This window comes from Pseudorca crassidens, chromosome 4 (genome assembly GCF_039906515.1).
Source record: "Pseudorca crassidens isolate mPseCra1 chromosome 4, mPseCra1.hap1, whole genome shotgun sequence".
Lineage (NCBI taxonomy): Eukaryota > Metazoa > Chordata > Mammalia > Artiodactyla > Delphinidae > Pseudorca > Pseudorca crassidens.
Window position 1 is genome coordinate 64,200,507 of NC_090299.1, and position 27,062 is coordinate 64,227,568.

General features: G+C 36.8%; 1 protein-coding gene across 12 annotated transcripts in view; it reads left to right on the top strand.

The window, feature by feature from the left end:
* The window catches only part of N4BP2 (NEDD4 binding protein 2), a 90,159-nt gene that overhangs the window by 11,082 nt on the left and 52,015 nt on the right, over window positions 1-27,062 (top strand). For 6 of the 12 annotated variants that reach the window (XR_010942960.1, XM_067735773.1, XM_067735772.1 and 3 more), the window contains 4 exons: window positions 4,331-4,429; window positions 18,150-18,232; window positions 19,897-20,236; window positions 24,231-25,368. Coding sequence is in view for 11 of the 12 variants with exons in the window: in XM_067735773.1 (XP_067591874.1) it covers window positions 20,011-20,236; window positions 24,231-25,368 (1,364 nt within the window). In the remaining variant the exon portion in view is untranslated. The other 6 variants (XM_067735769.1, XM_067735770.1, XM_067735776.1 and 3 more) reach the window with 6 other exon arrangements.

A 27,062-nucleotide genomic window follows, 5' to 3' on the forward strand; every position in this document is an offset into this window, starting at 1 on the left:
CGCATGTGGTTTTTTTTTTTTTTTTTTTTTGCGGTACGCGGGCCTCTCACTGTTGTGGCCTCTCCTGTTGCGGAGCAAAGGCTCTGGACGCGCAGGCTCAGCGGCCATGGCTCACGGGCCTAGCTGCTCCGCGGCATGCATGTGGGATCTTCCCGGACTGGGGCACGAACCTGTGTCCCCTGCATCGGCAGGTGGACTCTCAACCACTGTGCCTCCAGGGAAGGCCCCCTCATGTGGTTTTAATTTGCATTTCTCTGATGATTAATGATGTTCTGTAGGCCATCTGTATGGAACTTGACTACTTTAGATACCTCATATAAGTAGAATCATACACTGTTTGTCTTTTTGTGACTGGCATATTTCACTTAGCATAATGTCCTCAGGTTTCATCTATGTTAGAGCATATGACAGGATTTCCTTTTTTTTAGAGGCTGCATAATATTTCACTATGTATATGTGTGTGTATCCCACATTTTCTTTTTCTTTGTCTTTATTTATTTGGCTGCATTGGGTCTTAGTTGTGGTGCGCAGGCTTCTCTCTAGTTGTGGCACACAGGCTCCAAAGTGCGAGGGCTCAGTAGTTGTGGTGCGCAGACTTAGTTGCCCTGCGACATGTGGGATCTTAGTTCCCTGACCAGGGATCGAACCCGCATTCCCTGCATTGGAAGGCAGATTCTTAACCACTGGACCACCAGGGAAGTCCTTCCCACTTGTCTTAATCCAGTTTTCTATTGATGAACATTTAGGTTGCACAAACTTTTTTTTCTTAATTACTTGTATGTTCTTCTGTATCAACTAGTCTGCTGTCAACTCCTTGTGTGTATTTCATTTCAATTATTGTATCTTTCAGCTCTTACTGGTTCTTTTTTATATTTTCTTGTTTCTTGTTAAAATTCTCACTGTGTTCATCTCAATTTTTTCCAAGTTCAGTTAGCATTCTTATTACTAATGCATTGAACTTTTTATCTGGTAAATTATTTATCTGTTTCATTGGCTGTTTTCTTTTTGCCCAGGGTTTTTTTTTCTTATTTTTTCATTTGAAAGAAATCCCTTTGTCTTCTCATTTTGTTTAACTCACTCTGTCTCTATGAAATTAGGATACCTATCCCAGTCTTGAAGGGGTGTCCTCTGCATGTGAGTATGGGTCACATCTTCCCCCAGGGTGTGCTGGAAGCTATCACCTTGGTGTGAGGTGAGACTAGAGACTGAGAGGCTAGAACCAGAGACAGGTGTGAACTGGAGCTTCTCCCATGTTCAGTGGCCATCACTACCCTATTATGGGCATCGTCAGGTCCCAAGGTGTTGGAGTTAGAAATCCTGAGGGTCGGGTCCTAGCTGGTCTGTTCTCTCTAAGTGTGCACTCTCCCCATGCCTGGTAATGGGGAGCAGCATTGAAGCAAGAGGAGCTGGATCGTGTGCCTGGTCCAGGCTGGGACACATGCTGGGACAGTTCTGGTATGCCAGTCAGAGCTCAAAACAGCTCCCTATCCAACATCTCCATGAGCACTAGCAATGGCTGCCCTTACCCCTTTCAGTACAGTGCTGGGCCCAAGTTGGCTCTGTCCCCCAAGGGTGAGATTGCATGGACTTTTAATTTGCTTCTACCTCTTGACTATTGTGAATAATGCTGCAGTGAACATGGGTGTGCAAATATCTCTTGGAGATCCTGTTTTCAATTCTTTTGGACGTATGCACAAAAGTGGGATTGCTGGATCATATTCTGTTTTTACTTTTCTGAAGAACCTCCATACCATTTTTCATAGTAGCTGCACCGTTTTACATTCCCACCAACAGTACACAATAACTTTATTTATTTATTTATTTGGCTGCGTTGGGTCTTTGTTGCTGTGTGCGGGCTTTCTCTAGTTGCGGCGAGTGGGGGCTGCTCTTGGTTGCGGCGTGCGGGCTTCTCATTGCGGTGGCTTCTGTTGTTGCAGAGCATGGGCTCTAGGCGCATGGGCTCAGTAGTTGTGGCTCATGGCTCTAGAGTGCAGGCTCAGTAGTTGTGGCGCACGGGCTTAGTTGCTCCACAGCATGTGGGATCTTCCCGGACCAGGGACTGAACCCATGTCCGCTGCATTGGCAGGCGGATTCTTAACCACTGCGCCACCAGGGAAGTCCCCACAATAACTTTAACTTTTTATTTTTTCCTCAAGCTTGCTTTGGCTATTTGGGGTTCTCTTAATTTTTTATTTTAATTTTAATTTATTTATTATTTATTTACTTTTATTTTTGGCTGTGTTGGGTCTTCGTTTTTGTGCGTGGGCTTTCTCTAGTTGTGGCGAGCGGGGGCCACTCTTTATCGCGGTGCGCGGGCCTTTCACTGTCGTGGCCTCTCTTGTTGCGGAGCACAAGCTCCAGACGCCTGCAGGCTCAGTAGTTGTGACTCACGGGCCCAGTTGCTCTGCGGCATGTGGGATCTTCCCAGACCAGGGCTCGAACCCGTATCCCCTGTATTGGCAGGCAGATTCTCAACGACTGCGCCACCAGGGAAGCCCTCTTCTCTTAATTTTTATCCTTTAAAAATTTTTCTTTCATTTTCTTCCTTCCCTTACCACATGATTAAATTTTTCTCTTTCTTAGAACACATACGTAACCAGATATAACCTTTAAAATATGGAGTGTGCCCTGCTTTTATTAAAACTTTGTATATTTGAATTCAGAGTTTCAAATTAAGGGTTGGTATTTGAATTTAAAAAGGATTTTTTACTTTGTAGAGGTAAACAAACCAGTTTACTTGAAGCATGGTACATATTAAAAACTTTTATTAGCAAAATACATAGACATATATAGAAAAGTAGAAAAGTACATTGAACTCATGTAAACCCACCTCCTAGATTTAATGATTACTAATATTTTGCTACATTTGCTTTATATATGTGTATATTTCTATGTATATATAAATTTCCTGAGCGTTTTAAAAGTAAATGGTGGCAAATGAGGGTTTTTTTCTTTTTGTGTACTATACATTTGTATTATAAATGTTATATATATTTTGAACTTTGATAATTTCATTTAAGGATTAAGCTTGAAATTTACTCTTTTAAAAAATCATAAGAGGGCTTCCCTGGTGGCGCAGTGGTTGGGAGTCCGCCTGCCAATGCAGGGGACACGGGTTCGTGCCCCGGTCCGGGAAGATCCCACATGCCGCGGAGCAGCTGGGCCCGGGAGCCATGGCCGCTGAGCCTGTGCTCCGCAACGGGAGAGGCCACACAGTGAGAGGCCCGCGTATCGCAAAAAAAAATAATAATTCATAAGACGTATTATCTTTGACATATCTTCCAGAAAAAGGATATTCTCCTATATAACCACAAAACCATTATCATTCCTAGCAAAATTATCAATAAGTCCCTAATATATAATACTTGTACCATATTCAGATTTCTCTAATTGTTCCAAAAACATCTTTTATTGCCTTTAAAAAATATGAAAATCTAGTCAAGAGCTACCCATTGTATCTGGCTGTCTCTTGAGTCTTTTTTAATTATAGAATTGTCTCTTACCTACCCACCCCCTTTACCACCCTCCCTCCTCCTCCCCATAATACAGATTTGTTGGCTCTGTTGGGAATGTCTGACATTTTGTATTGCTGATAGTTTCTTCATGGTCAGTGTAACTTTTTCCTCTATCCCCTATATTTCATATAAACTGGGAGTGAGATTTAAAGGTGTTTCAGGTTCAGGTTAGACATTTTTGGAAGAGTAGTTCATTTAGCAATGCTGTGTACTCATATTGTTTCACTTACAGGCATGTAATGTTTAGTTGTCCCACCATTTGGATGCTGTGTTTGATCACCAGGCCAAGGTGATGACCACCAGATCGTTTTATTGTAAAATTATATTTGTCTTTTTATATCTTGCGAATAATCTGTGGCATGGTACTTTGGCACCAGGTATGTCAATATCAACCTTTCACCTAATGATTTTAGCCTTCATTGATGATTGTTGATCAGCTATTTAATTATGGTTTACGATATGGTAATTAGTTTTAGATCCTATTACATAGTTGTCTTCAATAAAGAAGGTTTCCCTCATCAATTAGCGCTATTTTGTTGCCTTGAAATAATGTTTTACTTAAAAGACAGAATAAATGCTTAGGTCTTTCCCTTGTATAACCATTTCCAGAGTGTAATAGTCACCTCTAATGGCGGTGGATGAAGTTGGTCTTTTTTCTTTACTTTGTGGTTTTCTCTTTGGAATATGATATATATCTATATTATAAATATGGTATATATTTTGGACTTTGATTTCATTTGGGATTACTATTTGATATAAATTTGCTTTTGTTACGTATGTATATAATATATCATCATTTACATTTTTTTTAATAGTAAGAAGACATTACGTGGATAACAGGAAGAGCTGTAGAGTTTGCAGGTGTCAGCTGTGGCCTTAATAAGCACATTGATAGCATCAGTGATAGACAGATGGTAAGTTTATTGAAGTCTAGAGTGAGTATATTTTACACATAGGTTTTCAAGCTTTTATTTACATATTTGAGTGATTAAAGAAATCTCTCATAAGAAGGAAAATGTAATCACATATTTTGTTACTAGAATTTCTCAAAGAGCTTGTGGTTGCATAAAACATGCTGACCCAAGAAGTCTAAAGAACTGTATTGTGGTTTTCCCATTTAATGTGTGTTTTGGTGTCTTTGCTTCTAAAATACTACTTCTTACTCCTTCATATTTTACGTATTTTAGCCATCCACAAATATTTTTTGTGCACCTATTTTATGTATGGGACTATGACTAAATGCCAAATTGGAGTAGTATGTATCATAATCTGTGTTCTCAAGGAACATGGCTAATTGGGGAAATAAACACATACAGATGAAAATATGTCAGTAAAACCAACAATGTGAGAATCTAAAATATCTAAGGAAGATTAGTACTGGTAGTAAGTAATGAAGGAGTATAGAAAGTGTTGAAGAATTGTAGAGAAATACACTTTCCTGCCATTCTTTGGCCCAAAGCTGTATATGGTTCAGCAACTGGCTTTTTCCCTTAAGAATATGTCTCAGAGATCTTTCTGGTTTCTACATTATACCTTCAACTTTTCATAGCTGCATAGCATTACAAAGCATGATTTTTTTTTGCCATAATTTATTTAACCATTCTTTATCAATAGTTAGTATGTCCAGTTATTACTTATAATAGTTCTTATGACGGATGCATTTTAAGATTATTGGTTACCTTAATTTGGTTACATTTTCTATAAATACTGTCTTTTTTAGTGACACACCCTTTGGTACCTTGAGGAGATTTAGTATCTACCTTCAGCTTATCAAGCAGGAGACTTAAAATCATCTTGTAGGGTAACTTACTCCCCAGTAAATGGTTGTATTGGTTCTTGGTAGCAGTTGTTTCTGAGAGAGATGTTTTCTGATCTTGTCTGGGATTGTGCCGTATTTGAGTCTTCTAACTTCCCTATATGTTCCTTATAGAGAGATGATTTTTGTTTTTGTTCCTTTTAAAGGGATGATTTTTGTTTTCGTTCCTTTTATGGTGGTTTTAAAGAGCTAAAATACTATTGATATATTTGATTGTTAGTATCAGTTTTCTTAGGCCTGTTATTTCTAGATGGTTGATATTGAGTATTAAATAGAATATCTTTCTTGACTGTTAACAGAAATTTATTTCTGGATATTTTTCCATAAAGATAAGTTCTTTAAAATTACTAGCCCTTATATGCATGTAACAGATTTATTCATAAACTGATACAGGAAAATTTTTAAGTGTTAGCACTGTGTTGATGATGTAGTGTTTAGTAGGAAAGTTTTTTCCTGAAGTGTTGTTTATTGGTATATCCACTTTAATGGCAGTACTGACCATTACCATACCACTTCTAGAGTTCATGTTTACTTCTACTACTATTTATAGACTTCATGTTCACCCTGAATTTTTTTTAATGGTTAAAAGAACATATATCCTTATCTGTTAAAAAAAAAAAAAAGAACTAGAGTTAATAAGACCTCTGCTTATCATGCTGAAATTTTTTTTTTTTTTTTTTTTTGTGGTACGCGGGCCTCTCACTGTTGTGGCCTCTCCCGTTGTGGAGCACAGGCTCAGCGGCCATGGCTCACGGGCCCAGCCGCTCCGCGGCATGTGGGATCTTTCCGGACCAGGGCATGAACCTGTGTCCCTGCATCGGCAGGCGGACTCTCAACCACTGCGCCACCAGGGAAGCCCCATGCTGAAATATTTTAATGATAATCTGTGAGCAAGTATGTATTGGTTAGCTTCTCTCAGGTTAAAACTGAATAATAGAGGTAGAAGAGCTTGGAAAATGGGTATATGAAATTTATATATATATTTATGGTATCACTATTAATAACAATTTATATTATTTGTTTTTAGGTTCTTCATTTGAGAACCAGCCCTTTCACATTTCTCCATAATATATCAAACCTTCTTACCCATCCTAATTTCCCATATCCTTTTAGAATATTTAGGTCAGGTATGTATATGAAGAAGCTACACAAGCTTGTTTAGTGTATTAATGAGACCTTCTTTATGGAAAAATGAAGATATATAAAATCAGGTGTTAAAAGTTAAATGTGAACATTACTTAAGTGAATAAATAGGATTGAAGTAAACTGGATCTACAGAGTGATTGGGAGGTAGTGTCAGCTATGTATGTTTTTTGTTTTTTGTTTTTTTTTGTAGTACGTGGGCCTATCACTGTTGTGGCCTCTCGCGTTGCGGAGCACAGGCTCCGGACGCGCAGGCTCAGCGGCCATGGCTCACGGGCCCAGCCGCTCCGTGGCATGTGGGATCTTCCCGGACCGGGGCAGCGGACTCTCAACCACTGTGTCACCAGGGAAGCCCAACTATGTATGTTTTTATACTTAAGAGTTTCTTCCCTATACTGGTTGGATACTTAAACTGCCTATATGTTTAGATCCTTTTCCATATAGGTAGACACAATAAAAAAAGGGGTGGAAGGATAATATAGTTTGCAAGCTGGAGGAAGTGTATAGGGAAGTCCAAGATTCACCTTTAATTGATAATAGTGGTTGTTTTTTCCCGTGATGATGAAAGAATGTATATATTATAGATTATTTGGAAAATGCAAAAAGTAGTTTATAAAAAGTAGATAAAAAAAAGTAGTAGTTAAAAATAAAGTTACCATTACCCAGGATTTCCTTTCCAATCTAATATAGTCCAGTCCCATTTAGGTGTCTGTATAAATTATATTCAGTTTTGTGTCTTGCTTTCTTTTTTAACATAGTTTTTAAAAAAACTCTAGTTAATATCCAAAATATAGTCTTTAATGGCTGTATAAAATTCCATTCTTATGAATTTACAGGGATATTGTATCTAGTAGAGTCTAGCAAACCTGGGTTCAGATCCCAGTTTTGCTACTTAAGAGCCTTAAGCCTGATAACTTACTTTTTCTAGTCCTTAGTTTTCTTACTTGTGAAATAGGCATAATATTAATTACTGTTTTTAAGAATTAAGTAAAATCATGATCTTAACATTCTAGCTGGCATATGTTAAGTATTTAATACATTGTACTTACCGTCATCAGAAAGTTTTTTATCATTTCTTTCTCACCAAATATTTAGTTGTTTTCCATTTTTCTTTGTAAAAAGTTACAGTATTTTGAACATCTCTATATAAATATTTATGTAGATCTGTGATTATTATTATTATTATTTTTTGCGGTACGAGGGCCTCTCACTGTTGTGGCCTCTCCCGTTGCGGAGCACAGGCTCCAGACGCACAGGCTCAGCAGCCATGGCTCACGGGCCTAGCCGCTCTGCCGCCTGCGGGATCTTCCCGGACCGGGGCACGAACCCGTGTCCTTGCATCGGCAGGCGGACTCTCAACCACTGCGCCACCAGGGAAGCCCTGTGATTATTTTTTATGATGAGTTCCTAGAAGTAGAATCCAAAAAATGGGTCAAAAAATATAAGTAACCTAAAATTTCTTGATACATTGTCAGTGCCATTTTGCTTTTCAGAAAGGTTATACCAGTTTACACTCATCACAATGTATAAGAATTTTTATTTTACTCTAGCCTTGCTAACACTGGCTATTGTCATTTTTAAAAATTATGTTTTATTTAATAGGCAATATAAAAATGTTTTAATCCTATATTATCTCTTTTAATTTGGTTTTATTAATGGGGTTAAACTTTTTAATGTTTATTGAGTATTTCTGTTTCTTCTTAGAATTCTGTACCTATTGCTTTCTCGTTCTTAGTTCTTTTTCCCTGCCTTAATCCTTTATTCATCAGCAGAAATTTATTGAGTGCTTACTATGTGTTAGACATTGTTTTAGTATTGGTATTTAATTTTGATATTTACTATAGTTTAGCGATGGCAATGCAGGAGTGAACAGAATTGACAAAAACATTTTTTTTCAAAGAGCTTACTTTTAGTGTCAGTATACTGGCATTAAACAAAATAAACATCTAAATTACAGAGTGATAACTGCTTTGAAGCAAAAAATAATGAAAGGGAGATGGAGAGAACTCTGTGTGCGCACGATTTTACACTGGGTGGTTAGGGAAAGCCTCACTACAAAGGTGCCATGCGTAAAGTCTTGTAAAAAGCAAGTCAGATACATATCTGGGGGGTGGGGAGGAGTGCATTTCTGGCTATGAATCAAGTGTAAGGGCAGTGAAGCAGGAGAATACTGGGTGAATTTAAGAAAGAGCAAGAGGGAGACTAGCAAGAAATGATGTGAGAGAGTTATTAGGGAACCAGACTGTTTAGGATTGTAACTAGGCCATTTTAAGAACCTGAGCTTTTACTCTGCATGAGATGCAGAGCTATTGGAGGTTTTAAAGCAAAGGAGTGACCTGATTTGACTTATGATCTACTGATTCAACGCAGTCCCTGTCAGTGTACTGTCTGACTTTGCAGAAATTGACGAGCTGACTCTAAATTTCACATGGAAAATGCAAGGGGCCCGGAATTGCAAAACAGTCTTGGAAAAGGAGAACAACGTTGGAAGACTCACATTTCCTAATTTTAAAATTTACTGCAAAGCACAAGAATCAGGACAGTGCGATACTGGCATAAGAATAGACATATAGATGAATGAAATAGAACTGAGAGTCAAGCAGTAAACTCTTATTCTCATGGTCAGTTGATTTTCAGCAAGGGTACCAAGACCATTCAATGGGGAAAGAATAGTATTTTCAACCAGTGGTGATGGGACAACTGGATATCCACATGCAAAAAAATTAACTTGGACCCCTGTCTTACACCATATACAAAAATTAACTCAAAATGGATTGAAGACCTAAATGTAAGAGCTAAAGCTACAAAATCCTTAGAAGAAAGCATGGCACATATCTTTGTGGCCTTGGTTTAGGCAATGGTTTCTTAGGACACCAAAAGTGTAAATGACAAAAAAAAAAAAAAATTCATCAAGATAAAAAATATGCTTCGAAGGACACCATCAAGAAAGTGAAAAAGACAACCCACAGAATGGGAGAAAATATTTTATATTTGATAAAGGACTTGTATCCAGAAATACAAGGAATTCTTAAAGCTCAGTAATATAGACAAGTAACCCTTAACTTTAAAAATAGGCAAAGGATCTGAATAGACATTTCTTCAAAGAAGATATATGAATGCCAGTAAGCACATAAGTGATGGTCAATGTTAGTTATTAGGGAAATGCAAGTTAAAGCCACAATGAGATACCATTAGGATGGCCATAGTCAAAAAGAGAGACAATAACAGGTGTTGGTGAGATTGTAGAGAAATGGGGAATCCCCATACAATACTGGTAGAAGTTGAAAATGGTGCAGCCACTTTGGGAAACAGTCTGGCACTTCCTCAGAAGGTTAAACATAGAGTTACCACATGATCTGAATATACATTGAATTTAGAACTGGCAAGATTTGCTGAATGATTAGACATGAGGTGTGAGGGAAAGAGGAGGCAAAAATGACTCAGTTTTTTTTTGCCTCAGCAACTGGAAACTTCTATTGCTGCAGTTGAGAGGATTGTAGTTAGGGGGGGTCTGCAGTGGAGTTTCAGAAGATCACTTAGACATGCTTGGTTTGAGATGTCTATTGGATACACAAAGTGGAGATGTTCAGTGGGTAGTTTGGTGTGGGTATGGAGTCAGGGAAGAGGTGCAGATTGGAGATGTAAATTAGTTAGCATTTTGTTAGTGTTTAAAGCCATGGAAAGATCACCAAAGGAGTGGGTAAGCTCCACTGTTTCCAAATTGAGTGATGAGGAAATCCTGAGAGTGGCACTGTCCTGAGAAGAAGATAATGTTAAACGTTCTTTGGAGGAGGGATTTATCAGCTGAGTAAATGTGGCTAGTAAGTCTAGACCATTAGATTTAATTTCATTTTCTCAATGTTGGTGTTAAAGAGATATACAGTCTGGCAACCTTGCTAAATTATCTGGGTAATCCAACAGATAATCTGTAAATTCTTTTGGATTTCATATGCACTCAATTTTAGTGTCTGAATAACGATGGTTCTATTTCCTCCGTTCCAATCTTTAGAACTTTTATTTCCTTTTCAAGTCTTAATGCTCTGGCCATGAGCTCTGGTACGATGTAGTTGATTATATGACTTTTCTTCTTTATTTTGTTAATATCAGGAATTGCATTGGTTGACTTTCAAATATATTTTTTAAATTAATTAGTTTTATTTTTGGCTGTGGTGTGTCTTCGTTGCTTGCGTGGGCTTTCTCTAGTTGCGGTGAACAGGGTCTACTCTTCGTTGTGGTGCATGGGCTTCTCATTGCAGTGACTTTTCTTGTTATGGAGCACGGGCTCTAGGCATGCGGCCTTCAGGAGTTGCAGCGTGTGGGCTCAGTAGTTGTGGCTTGCGGGCTTTAGAGTACAGGCTCAGTAGTTGTGGAGCACGGGCTTAGTTGCTCCGCGGCATGTGGGATCTTCCCAGACTAGGGCTCAAACCCATGTCCCCTGCATTGTCAGGCAGATTCTTAACCACTGTACCACCAGAGAAGCCTGACTTTCAAATATTTTGACAACCTTATATTCTTAAAATAAATTCAGATTAGTGATGCATTATTCTTATCAGTCACTAATATAATTTTTGTATTTTATGTAACATCACTCATAATTTATGTATTACTACTTTAATATTTTGTTTAGGAATTTTGTATCTATTTTCATGAGTGAAATAGGCTTGTAATTTTTCTTTCTTTTAATAACTTGCAGAGTTATCAGGTTATATTGGCCTCATAAAATGAGTTGGGAAGTGTTTCTTCTTTTTCTAGTCTCTGGAAAAGTTTGTATAAGATGGGTATTAGATTATTTAGTGGAATTTATTTTATTATTTTTTTATAAATTTACTTATTTATTTATTTTTGGCTGCGTTGGGTCTTTGTTGCCGTTTGTGGGCTTTCTCTGGTTGTGGCGAGCGGGGGCTACTCTTCACGGGCTTCTCACTGTGGTGGCTTCTCTTGTTGTGGAGCATGGGCTCTAGGCGTGCGGGCTTCAGCAGTTGTGGCTTGCGGGCTCTAGAGCACAGGTTCAGTAGTTGTGGTGCACGGGCTTAGTTGATCCGCAGCATGTGGGATCTTCCCGGACCAGGAATTGAACCCGTGTCTCCTGCTTTGGCAGGCAGAATCTTCAACACTGTGCCACCAGGGAAACCCATAGTGGAATTTATTTATTTTAAAAAACTAGAAAAAAATTTTTTTTGGCCATGCACTCGGCATGTGGGATCTTAGTTCCCCAACCAGGGGTGGAACCCGAGCCCCCTGCAGTGGAAGAGTGGAGTCCTAACCACTGGACCGCCAGGGAAGTCCCTTTAGTGGAATTTATTGATGAAGCCATGTAGACTTGGAGTTTCTTTGTGGGAAGGTTTTAAATTACAGATTTCATTTCTTTAATAGATACAGAACTATCAGGTTTTTTAAATATCTGGTATGGTATGATGTTTGTTTTTTAAAAAATAATATGTGCATTTCATTTAAAGTTAAAAATTTATGGATGTTAAATTGTTTATGATATCTTCATCTCTCTCTTTTTTTATTTTTTACAACCAAGGCAAAGAATTTATTCATTAATTTCAAACTAACAGGTGAAAAGGAAGCAAATTTCTTCCATAAATTGTATATAGACATATACTGGACTCCTAAAGAGATGCATCAGAGTCTTAAGATAATGAGAGTCTTGTAAGACAAGATTCATCTCTTTTTTTAAATGTCCGTGGGCTTGACAGTGATGTCTCCGTTTTCATTTCTGATATTGGTTGTTTGTGCCTTTTCTTTCTTTTTTTGATCACTCTTGCCAGTGATTTATTCTTGTGTTTTTTTTTTCCCCCAGGGAACCATCTTTTGACTTTTTCGATCCTCTGTACTGTATAGTTGTTTTCTGTTTTCTCTTTGCTCTTTATTATTTCCTTCTTTCTAGTTTCTTTGGGTTAGATTTGCTGTTTTTTCCCCCCAACTGTTATTTGGATGCTTAGATCATTTATTTTTTTAGCCCTTCTTCTTTTCTAATATATGCATTTGTATGCTCCTCTTCTACACGTGACTTTGTTTCTCACAAGTATGGATATATAACATTTTTATTTGGTTAAAAATATTTTCTAATTGATATTAATAATTATTTTTAAAATTAACTTTAATTGTATGTAATTATAATGAATTCTTCTTTGATATATAGACATGTATTTCTTAATTTTCAAGTAATTTGGTTTTCTAATTATATTTTTGCTACTGATTTCTAACATAATTCCATGTGTACTTGAAAATAAAGTGTATTCTGTGGTTATTGGGTCCAGTGTTGTATAGATATTAAGTCGTTATACTTATAGTATGGCTCAAATCTTTTATGGCCTTACTGTTTTTTCTCTCCCTTTTTCCACCTCCTCCTTCTTCTCTGTGTGTCTGTGGTGGGGACCTCCTTGTTCTAATAGTTACCGAGAGAGGGCTTTCACTAGTTGAATGCAAATTTAGAACTGCTGCATCTTCCCTGTGGATTAGACCTTTTGTCTTTGACTTTTATCATTGACATAGGTTACTGGTGATTTAGATATGAGCAGTTGTTAGTGTAGTGGTAGAAATGGTGGGGGCAAAATCCTGTCTAAGAAAGAATGGAAGGAGAGAAATTGGAAAGAGTTGCCATTTTCCTGTATTTTTTTTTTTTTTTTTTTGGTGGTACGCGGGCCTCTCACTGCTGTGGCCTCTCCCATTGCGGAGCACAGGTTCTGGACGCACAGGCTCAGGGGCCATGGCTCACGGGCCCAGCCGCTCCGCGGCATGTGGGGTTTTCCCAGACCGGGGCATGAACCTGTGTCCCCTGCATCGGCAGGTGGACTCTCAACCACTGCGCCACCAGGGAAGCCCCCCACTTTTTTTTTTGATATACAGGTATTTTACATTTAAATGTGGCTAGATGTGTTAGTACTTCTTTTTCTTTATGACCTTCAATTTGTACTTTTCTGTATATAAAGCTTCTTAACTTCCTAAAATGGGATATTCACTTGCCCAATGGAACTTATATTCTAGTGCTGTCCAGTAGAATTATGGCAAAGTTCACTGTGCAGTATGATAGTCATTAACTACATGTAGCTATTGAGCACTTGAAATGTGCCTAGTGTGACTGAGGAACTGAATTTTTAATTTTGCATCCTCTTTTTCAAAATTAGACTTTTTGAGATTGTAGATTCACATGCAGCCGTCATAAATAATACAGAGAAATCTCCTGTGCTCTTCACCCAGTTCCCTCAATGAAAGAAGCATGTTTGCAGAACTTAGTATGGCATCACAACCAGGGTATTGACATTAATACAGTCAAGATATAGAACATTTCCATCACCACAAGAGTCCCTCAAATTACCCTTTTATAGCCACACCTACTACTACCCTCTCCTTCCTCCTCCTTAACCTTTGACAACCGCTAACCTGTTATCTATTTCTATAATTTTGTCATTTCAAGAATGTTAAATAAATGGGGACCATTCAGTATATAGCCTTTTGGGATTGACTTTTTGTACTCAGCATAATTCTTTGGAATTTCATCCAGGTCTTGTGTATCAATAGTATATTTTCTTTTTATTGGTGACTAGTACTTCATGAATGGAAGTAACATAGTTTGTTTAACCATGTTACCCATTGAAGGGCATCTGAACTGTTTACTAGTTTTTGGTTATAATGAATAAAAGCTGCTACAGACATTTGTGTGCAAGTTTTTGGGTGAACGTAATGTTTCATTTCTTAGAGATAAACACCCAGAAGTGCAATTGCTTAATTGTATGGTAGTTGCAGGTTTAGTTTAAGAAACTGCCAAACTCTTGTCCAGAGTGGCTTTACCATTTTACATTCCCATCAGCAGCATATGAGCCATCCAGTTTCTCTGCATCCTTGCCAGGATTTGGTGTTGTCATTATTCTTTATGTTAGCCAACTTAATAGATGTGTAAGTAATATTTCATTGTAGTTTTAAATTGCATTTACTTAATGGCTAATGATGTTGAAATCTTTTATGTGCCTATTTGTCATCTGGATATCCTTTCGGTGTAATTTTTTTTCTGTTTTTTTCCCCCCATTTTCTAACTGAATTATTTGTTATTTTTTCCCCCTCTGATTTAATTAATCAATTTATTTATTTATTTAAAAATGTATTTATTTTTGGCTGCGTGGGGTCTTCATTGCTGCGTGTGGACTTTCTCTAGTTGCGGCGAGTGGGGGCTACTCTTCGTTGTGGTGCACGTGCATCACGTTTTAGTGGCTTCTCTTGTTGCAGAGCATGGGCTTTAGGCACGCGGGCTTCAGTAGTTGTGGTGTGTGGGCTCAGTAATTGTGGCTTGCGGGCTCTAGAGCACAGGCTCAGTAGTTGTGGCACATGGGCTTAGTTGCTGTGCGGCATGTGGGATCTTCCTGGACCAGGGCTCAAACCCGTGTCCCCTGCATTGGCGGGTGGATTCTTAACCACTGTGCCACCAGTGAAGTCCCTGTTTTTACTTTTGAGTTTTGATAAAGTTTTTTTATATATTTTAGATACTAGTCCTATGTTAGATACATGGTATGCAAGCATTTTCTCTCAGTCTGTCACTTTTCTTTTCATCCTCTTAACAAGGTTCTTCACAGAACAAAAGTTTTAAATTTTGATGAAGTACAGTTTATCAATTTTTCCTTTTATGGATCATACTTTTGGTGTTTTTGCCTAGCCCTAGATCCTGAAGATTTTCTTCTTTTTTTTTTTTTCTCTAAAAGTTTTATAGTTTTATGGATTTAAGTCCTTGATCCATTTTTTTTTAACTTTTTATTTTATATTGGAGTATAGCTGATTAACAGTGTTGTGATAGTTTCAGGTGCACAGCAAAGGGACTCAGCCATACATATACATGTATCCATTCTCCCCCCAACTCCCCTCCCATCCAGGCTGCCACATAACGTTGAGCAGAGTTCCCTCCTTGATCCATTTTGAGTTTGTTTTTTTTTTTTTAATAAAGTGTGAGACTTAGGTCAAGGTTTATTTTTTTTTATCTGTGGATGTCTGCTTGCTTCAGTTCCATTTATTGAAAAGGCTATATTTTCTCTATTGAATTGCTTTTGCACTTTTGTCAGAAGTCAGTTGGGCATATTCATGCTGGTCTATTTCTGGGTTCTCTTGTCTGTTTCCAAATCTATAATTTGTTCTCAGATCTATATGTCTGTCCCTCCCCTGATACCATATAGTCTTGATAAGTTTAGCTTTATAACACGTCTTAATAATTGAGTTGACTGATTCCTCTTGCTCTATTCTCTTTCAAAATTGTTTTAACTATTCTAGTTCCTTTGTCTTTCCATTTAAATTTATTAATAATCTTGTCCATATCCACAAAAAATCTTTGCTGGGGTTTTGATAGGAATTGAGTTAAACTGTATATCAATTTGGGGAGAATTGACATCTTTACTATATTGAGTCTAACAGCCCATGAATCCATTCATTTACATTTTTGATATTTTTCATCATGATTTTGTATTTTTAGCATACAAGCCTTGTATATGTTTTGTTAGATTTATATCAGAATATTTCATTTTTTGGAGCATTTGTGAGTCATATTGTATTTTAAATTACAGTGCCCATGTATTCATTGGTAGAATATATAAATACAGTTGCTTTTGTGTGTTTATCTTGTATCCTGCACTTTGCTGAATTCACTTATATGTTGGAGATTTTGTCAGTTCTTTGGGATTTTCCACATAGATAGCTATGTCATCTACAAGTAGGGACAGTTTTATTTTTTCCTTTTGAATCGGTACGTCTTTTATTTCCTTATCTTCTCTTACTTCACAGGCTAGAGCTTCCAGCATTATCTTTAATAAGAGTGGTGAAGGTAGACATCCTTGCTTTGTTCTCAGTCTTAGGAGGAAGGCATATAGTATTTTACTATTAAATAAAATGTTATCTGTAGAGTTTTTGTAGATGCTCTTAATCAAGTTGAGGAAGTTCTCTTATATTCCTATTTTTTGGGTACCTTTTATCATGAATGGGTGTTGAATTTTGTCACTTTTTTTCTTCGTTCATTGATACAATTGTGGTTTTTCTTCATTAGCCTGTTAATATGGGTGGGATACTGATTTTTAAACATTGAGCCAGCCTTGTATCCCTGGAATAAACCTCGCTTAATCATGGTATTTAATTCTTTTAAAATAAATTGCTGAATTCTATTTGTAATATTTTGTTAAGAGTTTTTATGTCTGTATTCGGGAAGTATATGGGCTTGCAGGTTTTTCTTTTTTTTTTAACTGGCTTTGTCTGATTTTGGTGTCAGGATAACAATACTGGCTTCATGAAGTGAATTAAGAAGGTTCCCTCTTCCATTTTTGGAAGAGATTATATAGGGTTAGTTAATTCTTCTTAAAAATGTTTGGTAAACTTCTCCTTTGAAGGTATTTGGGCCTGGAGTTTCTTTTCTGGGAATTTGTAAATTGTGAATTAAATTTCATTAAAAATCATAGAGCTTTTATCTGTTTCCTGTTGGGTGAGTTTGATAATTTGTGGTTTTTGAGAAATAAGTCTATTTCATAGAAGATGTCAAACTTTCACATGTACATTTGTTTATAATATTCCCCTATTAGTCTTCTTTTTTTTTTTTTTGCGGTGCGCGGGCCTCTCACTGTTGTGGCCTCTCCTGTTGCGGAGCACAGGCTCCGGACGTGCAGGCTCAGCGGCCATGGCTCACGGGCCTAGCTGCTCCGCGGCATGTGGGATCTTCCCGGACCGGGGCACGAACCCGTGTCCCCTGCATTGGCAGGCGGACTCACTGCGCCACCAGGGAAGCCCCCTTATTAGTCTTTTGATGTCTGCAGGGTCTGTAGTGATTGCTTTTCTGTTTTTAGTTTTATTCATTTCTTCTCTGATCTTTATTATTCCGTTTTTCCTACTGGCTTTGGGTTTATTTTTCTCTTCTTTTTCTACGTTCTTGTGATGGGGGCTTAGATTATTGATTTGAGACTTTTCCTCTTTTCTAATGTATGCATTTAGTTATAAATTTGCTATAAATTTCTGCCATTGCTGCTTTAGCTGTGTCCTACAAATTTTGATATTGTATATTTTCATTTTTATTCATTTCCGTGTATTTTGAAATTTTCCTTGAGACTTCCTCTTTGACCCATGAATTATTTAGTATATTGGTTATGTTCCAAGTGTTTGGAGATTTTCCTGTTATCTTTTTGTTATTGATTTCTAGTTTGATTACATTGTGGTCAGAGAACATACTTTATATGATTTCAGTTCTTTTAAGTTTGTTGAGGTTTGTTTTATAGCCTAGGGTATGGTCTATTTTGGTATGTGTTCTTTGGGCACTTGAAAAGGATATGTATTCTGCTGTTGTTGAATGTAGTGTTCTATAAATGTTGATTAGATCCTTAAAGGATGGTGTTATTGAGTGCTTCGGTATCCTTGCTGATCTTCTGTCTATTTACTCTTATTGAGAGAGGGGTATTGTAGTCTCTAACTATAATTGTGAGCTTGTCTCTTTCTCCTTTCAATTTTGTCAGTTTTTGCTTCACTTACTTAGTGGCTCTGTTGTTTGGTGCATACACATTTAGAGTTGCTACGTGTTCTTGGTAGACTGATCCTTTATGATTATATAATGTCCTCTATCTCTGCTGATTTTTTTTTTGCTCTGAATTCTACTTTATCTGATATTAATATGTAAAAATGTAATTTTATTTAATTTTAATTAATTTAAATTTAAATAGGCTCATGTGGCTGGTGGCTGCCATATTGACATTGCAGTCCTGGAAGATGGAGAGAGCTATGACACAATAAATTTGATTAAAAGGTAAATTTTATAGTATGTTAGAAGGTGTTAAGGGCAATGGGTGGTTAGCAGGAAAGGGAAATTGGGGCAGAGAAAGTGGGTGATATGACTTTAAATTGGGTAATCAAGGAAGAAATCATTGAATGTGACACTTGGGCAAAGATTTGAAGGAGTGAGAGAGTTAGCAATACAAGTATCTTGGGGAAAAGTATATTAAAGGCCAAGAGGGAGGCGGGCCATAGTAAGAACTTTAGCTTTTACTCTGAGTGACATGGAGAGCCACTTGAGAATTTAAAGCAGACCCTGATTCATTCTGACTTATGTGTTGTATGAAGATCATTCTGGCTGGTGTGTTGAAAGTAGACTGTAGGGGACAAAGGGTGGAAACAGGGAGGCCATTTAGGAGACAGGAATACAGGTGAAAGATGACAGTAGCCAGACCAAATGGTTAGAGCAGGTTTTTAAGAAAATATCAGACATTTGGTTTTAGGTGTGTTACATTTGAATTGTTTATTAAATAGATCCAAGTGGAGAAAGCAAGTAGATTGTCAAAGTTCTCCAGATCTATCAGTCCCTGCCCTTGTGGAGCTTACATTTTACTAGAATGTGGGTAGTAAATACAATACATAAATAAAACAAATGGATAAAACATACACTGTGTTAGAAGGTAAATCTTAGGGAGAAAATTCAAGTAAGGAAAAAGGGATAAGTGGTGTTGGGCGACTGACTTGCTGAGAAGGTAACAACTGAGTAATGATAGGACTAATGATAGGAGGAAATACATCTTTTAGATACCTGGGATAATATTAGTTTAGGTAGAAGGGACCAAATGTAAAGGTTCTGAGATGGGAGCATGGCTGATGTTTGAAGAAGAAGGAGGTGAAGTATGGCTGGAGTGACATGAGCAAGGGAAAGAGGATTAGGGATGACAGCACAGAAGTAAAAAGTGTCTGCGTTATAGGCCCTTTTAAGGGCTCTGGCTTTTATCCTGAATGAGATGGGAAGCTAGTGGATAGTTTAGCAGAAGAGAGGCATGATCTGACCCTGTGGTTTAACTGAGTCACTCTAGTTGTTATGAATGAAGGGGCAAGGGTGGAAGCAAGATTAGTTAGGAGACTTTTATACTAATCCGCTGTGGTAGCAGTGGAAATGGTGAGGAATGATCATATTCTGGATACATTTTGAGGGTTGCATTGACAAAATTGCCTTACTGATTGGATGTGGGCTGGACAGGAGTCAAGGATTATTCCAAGGTTTTTGACCTGAGCCGTTGGAAGGATAGAGTTGCATTAATTGAGATAGGAAAGACTAGGAAGGACAGGTGTGAAGTAGGTGATCAGGAGCTCAGTTTTGGACATGTTAAGCTTATGATGCCTATTGGACATCCAAATAGGTGTTCAGTAGGCATTCTCATTATGAATACTGTTTTTGTTTTAAAAATGAAATAATTGTACTAAAACAGTGTACTCATTGTTCTGAAAATATATTGCATTTGTTAATATCTTAATTTTTAACATGTTCAATCCTGAAAAACTTGAATATTTTTGAGAGAGAAATTGTTTGACTGCTTTTTGGCTTTGCTGCCACCAGAGTTGATGGTACTTTCTTAAATAAAGATGTCATTCCGATTTTAGACATGGAAATATAACTATAGTCTGAGTGTTTCAACTTGCTTTCTATTTTAGGTCCTATTACTGCTGGATTGTGCAAGATATTTAACCCTATTTTCTTTGAGGTATGACTTAAATATCAAAAGTCTTAAATAAGAGAAGGGAAACATTTTAGTTTTGGAAGTCAGAATGCCAAGGAGAAGGAAAAATCTTGGGGGAAATCCTTTTCGGAAGACTACAAACTCTAAGGAAGTTGTATCCAGTGTTGCTAGTCATGAGGAGCCAACCACTACTCTTCCTTCCATGTGTGAGACAAAAGTTGATCAGGAAGAACTCTTCACCAGTATCTCAGAGATGTTTTCTGATCTGGATCCTGATGTAGTGTATTTGATGCTTTCTGAATGTGATTTCAAAGGTGAGAAAAAGTTTAGTTTGAACCCTTTGCATCCTATAAGAAGATTTCATGTACTATGGTATGACCAGTAGTAATATAGAAAATGACTACCTTATTTCTATTTTGTTCATCATTTTTTGAATATCTGCTGCGGGCAAGGTATAAGTTGGGTATTACAAGGGATATGAAGAAGAATAAAGCTTAGCTTCTTCTTTCAAGAAATGTACAGTTGTAAGTGTAAGATGTATGTGTAGATATCATATTCTATGTTTTATTTCTTTTTATCTTCCCTCTAGAATAGGTTGGCACTATTGACGTTTTGGACCGGATAATTCTTTGTTGTGCGTGGCTTTCCTGTGCATCGTAGGATGTTGAGCAGCATCTCTGGCCTGTACCCACTAGCTGCCAGTAGCACATTCCTCCCTGCTACCCCAGTTGTGACAACTAAAAATGCCTCTATATATCATCTTATGTCCCCTGGGGGCAATATCATCCCCCAGTTGAGAATCATTGACCTAGAATGTAAGCTCCTTAAAGACAGGGATTTAAAAATCTTTTGTTTTACTGTTGTGTCTCCGAGCCCCCAAATACCAAATGACTCAGTAGGATCTCAGTAAATATTTTTTGAGTGAAAAGGTAATTATAATTGTGGAAATGAGAGCTGATTAAGAATTGAGGCTAATAGAGTAGTGTGGTTTCAAAAATTTGGCTTTGGAGTCAAGAAAACTAGGTTGGATTTCCAGCTCTGTCACTTAACCTCTCTGGTTTCAGTTTTCTTATCTGCTAAGGAGAATAATAATAGTATGTACCTCATAGGACTTTTTCAGTGAAGGTTGAGTTTTCGTTTTTTTGGTTTGTTTTGATAAAGTCTTCAGTATAGTAAGTTATTAATGACTTGTAATAAATTGTTTAGATGTATGTTTGCAGCCATACATATCAAATTTGACTGATGAGTAAATTAAATATTGATGTTTAGCATTGCTATTGGCCATGATTAGTATAAGATAAAATTATTCTAGGTTTAGGGAGTTTTGGTAATGTGATAAACTTCCATTTTTTTTACATTCTGTGGTCTGTGATGTGAGCATATCTTATCTATCCTGTTATGATATGTATACAGAAAACCAGTTTTCAGCAGTTCACGTGATGCTCAGAAATGATAGTGTTTACAATTTTACTTGTGGCTTCAACATTTATTTCCTAATTTTGATGTGTTTAAACTTTATTTGTTGCACATACACTGACATAGCAATGAAGAATTACAAGGAAAATATATTACCCTTACATCCTAACAAAAAACATTTCTCTTTTCCAGGATCTTCTCTACACCTTGTTCATAAATACTGATGTTTTGAGTAGTTTGAATAATAACATTGATGAAATTGTATATTCTACTTTTTAAACTTAACATAAGCATTTTTTTCAGTGTTGGCTGCAGTCTTTATATTTATTTTTAATAGCTTTCTAATATTCCATTGGGTTGTTGTGCTCTAATTTATTTAATTATAACTAAGTTTTACATGGATAATTAATATTGCAAAGAACATCTTGGTACAAATAAACTTTTCTGTCTTTTGGCTTTTTTCTCAGTCCCAAAGTTTTATTTTCTTCTATCACAGGGTTAGGACAGTTTTTGGCTCTTGGAAACATACTGCTAAATTGCCTACTAAAGAGGTGTGCCATATGGTATCAGCATGGGAAAGGGTGGGGTGGGATAAATTGGGAGATTGGGATCGACATATTCACACTACTACATATAAAATAGATAACTAATAAGGATCTACTGTATAGTACGGGGAACTCTTCTCAGTACTCTGTAATGACCTGCATAGGAAAAGAATCTAAAAAAGAGTAGATATATGTGTATGTATAACTGATTCACTTTGCTGTACAGCGGGAACTAACACAACATTGTAAATTAACTACACTCCAATAAAAATTAACTTAAAAAATAAATTTATTTAAAAAAAAACGGGGGTGTGCCTATTTGTAATGACACCAGCACTGTATAAGTATAGGAGTTTCGTCACAGCCTTTTGAGCATTGAGTGGTATTATTTTAAGATTTTAGGAATAAGATTTTACCTTTTCTTAATGCTATTTTTTTAAGATAAAGAGAAATGTTGAATATATTTGTGTATGATTGTTTATTAATTCTTGTATTGTGTGAATTGTTCATGTGCTTTTCATTGTTTTATACCATTGTTTTAATTTTTTTCAACATTCTGTGAAAGAACTTTTCTTTTGTGTTATATAAATATAGTTTGATCTTTTACTTATTTTTACTTAATACTGTTTTTTCATTATATACACATTAATTTTTTTGGTTGATTTTTTTCTTTTGTGATTTTTCTATCACATAGATTTTTTTCTTAGAAATACCTCTTATATTTGCTTTTTTTTCCTTTTCTTTTTTCTTTTTTCCATGTTTAGGGCTTCTAGCTTTTGTAGCATTGCTATAGTCTTCTAACTGGTCTCTCTGTCAGCCTTGCCCCCTCCAATCCCTCTTTGTTTTTCTTCTTAAGGGAACATAATTTGGGTGCTTACTAGGTGCCAGTCCTTGTGCACAGCCCTTTTTCATGGATTATCTCATTTAATCCTCACAACAACACTATGAGGTAGGTACTTTTATTATCCACACATTGCAGATGAGGAAATCAAGGCTTAGGAAAGTTAAGTAGCTCATTCAAAGTGTTATTGCCAGCAAGTAGGGATTTAAATGTTGTTCTGACTCCTGACCAGAGCTTTTACCTACTGTGCTGTGCTGTTTCCACATTTATCTTCCATAAAACAAAACAAGATAAAACACAAAAATAATATAAAAAAGCCTCAAATTTCTGATGCTTAACAATTCTAATGGCTCTGTATTTATGTTATAAGGGAAAGAGCTCAGCAGTGGAGTCAGACATACCAGTCCTGGCTCTGTCACTTACTATCTGTGTGACTTGGGCTAAGTTAATGTACTTTCTGAACTTCATTTCCTTCATCTATTTGCTAGGAATACTGTAACTCATAGTATAATTTGAAGATTCAGTGAGATGACAAAGCATCTAGCCCAAATGCTATGACAGGTAGTTTCCCTTCAAGTTCCCTTAGAAAATAAAATTGATATTTCTTACCATGAAATACAGGACCCTTCCCAATTTCCCTTTCCAGTTTTATCTCCTCTTACCCACCATACTACTTGTACTCGCATTCCAACAAACTTCTCTTAATAACTTAAACATGCTTTGTGTTTTCAAGACTGGCTTTGCCTTTCCCTTCTGTGTCTGACAAGTTTCTTTTTGATCTTTGACTCCCAGTTCACATATTACCTTATGTGAAATCTTTCCTTACTCTCCTATAAGGCTGTTAAGGCATTTGTATATTATAAAAAGTGTGCATTATTTAACCTATATTATATTATAGTGTGATTGTCTTCTAACGTAATTATCTGTAATTGCCTGCATTAGACTGCAAAAATCCTTTGAGTGTAGTTAAAAGCCGTCTTATTCATCATTATACAAAGTATGTCTGATACGTAGTACATGCTCATACATATTTTTTTGTATTAAGTGAAATTCATAGCATGGACCATATATACAAATTACATTTACTAGGAGAGTACTTAAAATACTTCATACTTAAAAGGACATGCAGTAGGTTAGTATTTGTTGAGTAAATCAACTGATTTTAGGATCTGTATAAACAACCCTAATGTATATAATTACAGATATTTTTACTTTTAATCAATAAATTCATCAGAGAATATCTACTTGATGGCAGTTCATTAGCCTAGTTTACTACTGTTTGTTTGAAAGTAACATTGCATGTCTTCATAATTTAAACCTTTCACTGATACAGACTGATATATTAGTAAAATATTAATTTAAGGAATGACTTGAATACTTATAAATTTCTCTGTATTTCATTCAATGTGAATTCTAGTATAATTTTATGTGGATTTTAATTAAATTATATTTTACTGTTTTCAATACATACGGATATATTTTGTTGTCGTTCTTGTTGTTGTACAGTTGAAAATGCCATGGATTGCCTATTAGAATTATCAGCCACTGACGCTAAAATAGAAGAATCGCCTTCAAAAAGCTTCGTTGCTTCTGAGAACCAAGTAGATGCAGTGGGATGTGAAATAATGGAAAAGTGTCCTCCTGAAGAAGAGAATGAAGATTCAAAAATGGATTCATTTTTGGACATGCAGCTAACTGAAGACTTAGATTCCTTAATACAGAATGCTTTTGAGAAATTGAACTCTTCTCCTGATGACCATGCATACTCATTTTTGACTTTGCAAGATGTTAATAATCTTAGTAACCCGAGTGCATTTATAAATTCAGATTCAAGTAGTACGACTCCCATTCTTTCTACCCAAAATATGGATTTGAACAGTGAAAATGTAGAGAGTTCTGCCTCTACATTAAGTTCAAATTCCTTAACTTCACATTCACTTTCAAATGAGTCCAAAAGTTTTACAAAGGATAACACATTGGCATTGGAAGATTCTCTTCTCAGTAGTTCTTTAAATGTAGCAAATGACACTACGATGGATTGTAGTAACCAAATTCAGAAAGAGCTTTTAGAATCTGTGTGTGTTGAGACTCAGTTCTCTCAAGCCCCTGTAGATTTGGATGCCAACGAACTTCAGGCGCCTTTAAACCTTACTGTGCAAAATCTGGGGCTTGGTTTACTAGGTACAGGTGGAGATCAGAAATCTTCTGTCCCTGATGTTTTTGTACCTTCTGAAGAATTCAATTTCCAGTCACACAAACAGACTGAACTGCCACCAAAGGGGAAGGATGTGAACTACTGCCCAGTACTTACCCCTCTCCCTCTACTGCTGCCTCCTCCTCCCCCTCCACCAATGTGGAATCCAATGATTCCTGCTTTTGACCTCTTTCAAGGAAACCATGGCTTTGTAGCTCCTGTTGTAACCACAGCTGCACACTGGAGACCTGTCAACTATACATTTCCACCCCCGGTTATTTCTCATACTTCCCCAACAAAGGTATGGAGAAATAAAGAGGGAACAAGTGCTTATCAGGTACAAGAAACTCCAGCTTCTCAGGTTGTAAGAAAGAAGACATCATCTTATGTTGGACTAGTTCTTGTTCTTCTCAGAGGGCTTCCGGGATCAGGAAAATCTTTTTTGGCAAGGTATGAGGTTTAATTGAGTTTAAAGAAAGAGTGTAATGCATGAACTTGAATATTTATAACAGCGTAAATATGTGGAATACTTTTAGTTCATAGAGATGTTTACTAATTTTTTTTAACTTTGTAGCTAATAGCACTGTTTTCTCTAGAAGTTTTTATTGAATTCTTTCATCTCAGAATATTTTGAGAGACAGAATAGAGGAAAATATTAAAGATGATTCCAAGATTGTGAACTTGTGAAATCAACAGAAATAAGTTCATGTGGAAGAGAACTAATTTGAGTGGGAGAAAGATGAATTCAGCTTTGATTATAGAGATAAAGGGCCATAATTGATTTTGAATTCAAGGAAGTCTTATACACAAGAATTCTACTGGTAGTTGGAGATTTGGAAGTGTAGCATGTTGTTAAATAAGGTTTTAGAAATGTATGTTTGAAGAAAGAACATGGGATGAACCACTGATAGAGAACTGCAAATTCTCAGTGATTTATTTCTTGCAAAATGTGCTCTCAGTTGTTTTATCTCAAATACCCATCTATGTCCCTTTTGTAATCAAGGAATGTTGTGGATGCCTTGGTGTGAGAGACTAGAGTCAGGGTTAGAGGCAGCTTTGTTGTGTTTTCAGTAGCACTTGTTAAAGAGTGTTGTTTTCAAAGTTTTCTCCTGCCCTCCTTCTTTAAATTCCAGAATATTTACATCTAATATATTTTATTTGCCAGTTTTTCCCTTTTCCTTCCAAATTTTAACTCTTTGCTCTCTTCTATTCTTAGCTGGGTCTTTTCTATTTGATCCTGGGTGTATCTAGCATTAGTGAGTATGCATGTATACCTTGATGAGCTCATTTTCAGTTTTTTTTTTTTTTTTGCGGTACGCAGGCCTCTCACTGTTGTGGCCTCTCCCACTGCGGAGCACAGGCTGCGACGCGCAGGCCCAGTGGCCATGGCTCACGGGCCCAGGCGCTCCGTGGCATGTGGGATCCTCCCTGACCGGGGCACGAACCCCCGTCCCCTGCATCGGCAGGTGGACTCTCAACCACTGCGCCAACAGGGAAGCCCTTCAGTTGTTTTTTTTAATGTCCTTTCTTAGTGTGGATTTATTTCCCAATAAATTTCCACATATTCTACTCATACACTTATAAGTATATTCTTCTGTAGACATAGGCTTTCTCATTGATTTAATGACCACAAGAATAAAAAACACTTTAATTTAATATTATAGACATTACAGTCAGTTATGATATTGCATTTTGTGAAAGATTGGAACAAAAGGTTGTACCTTAAAAAGTAATAGTGCTGTGACATTTGTTTGAAGAACTAGGTTTCAGAAGCCTTAGAGCCAGAGGCAGCTACAGTTAGCAATTGGGAAGAGAAAGAAGTGCGTGTTACAAAGTCAGAGCTTACTAATAATTTTTGAATGAGTAGAGAGAAATAACTGGGAAGTACAGAGACATAGAAGCTGAGTTTTCTCAGAGAGAACAGTCCACAGTATTAAGCTAGCATGCAAGCCCAAGGAAAATGAAAGATGAAAAACAGCTTTTGGATTTATTGGAAAGAAGGTCATGAATGGATATCTTGAAAAACAATTTTGTTGCGCTGGGAAGGTGGAAGACCTTAAGACCTTAAAAAAGCATTTATACTAAAGCAGTTAAGGGAAGGAGAGAAGTTGGGTAATAGTTGAAAAAGGGGTCCTTAAAGTGTG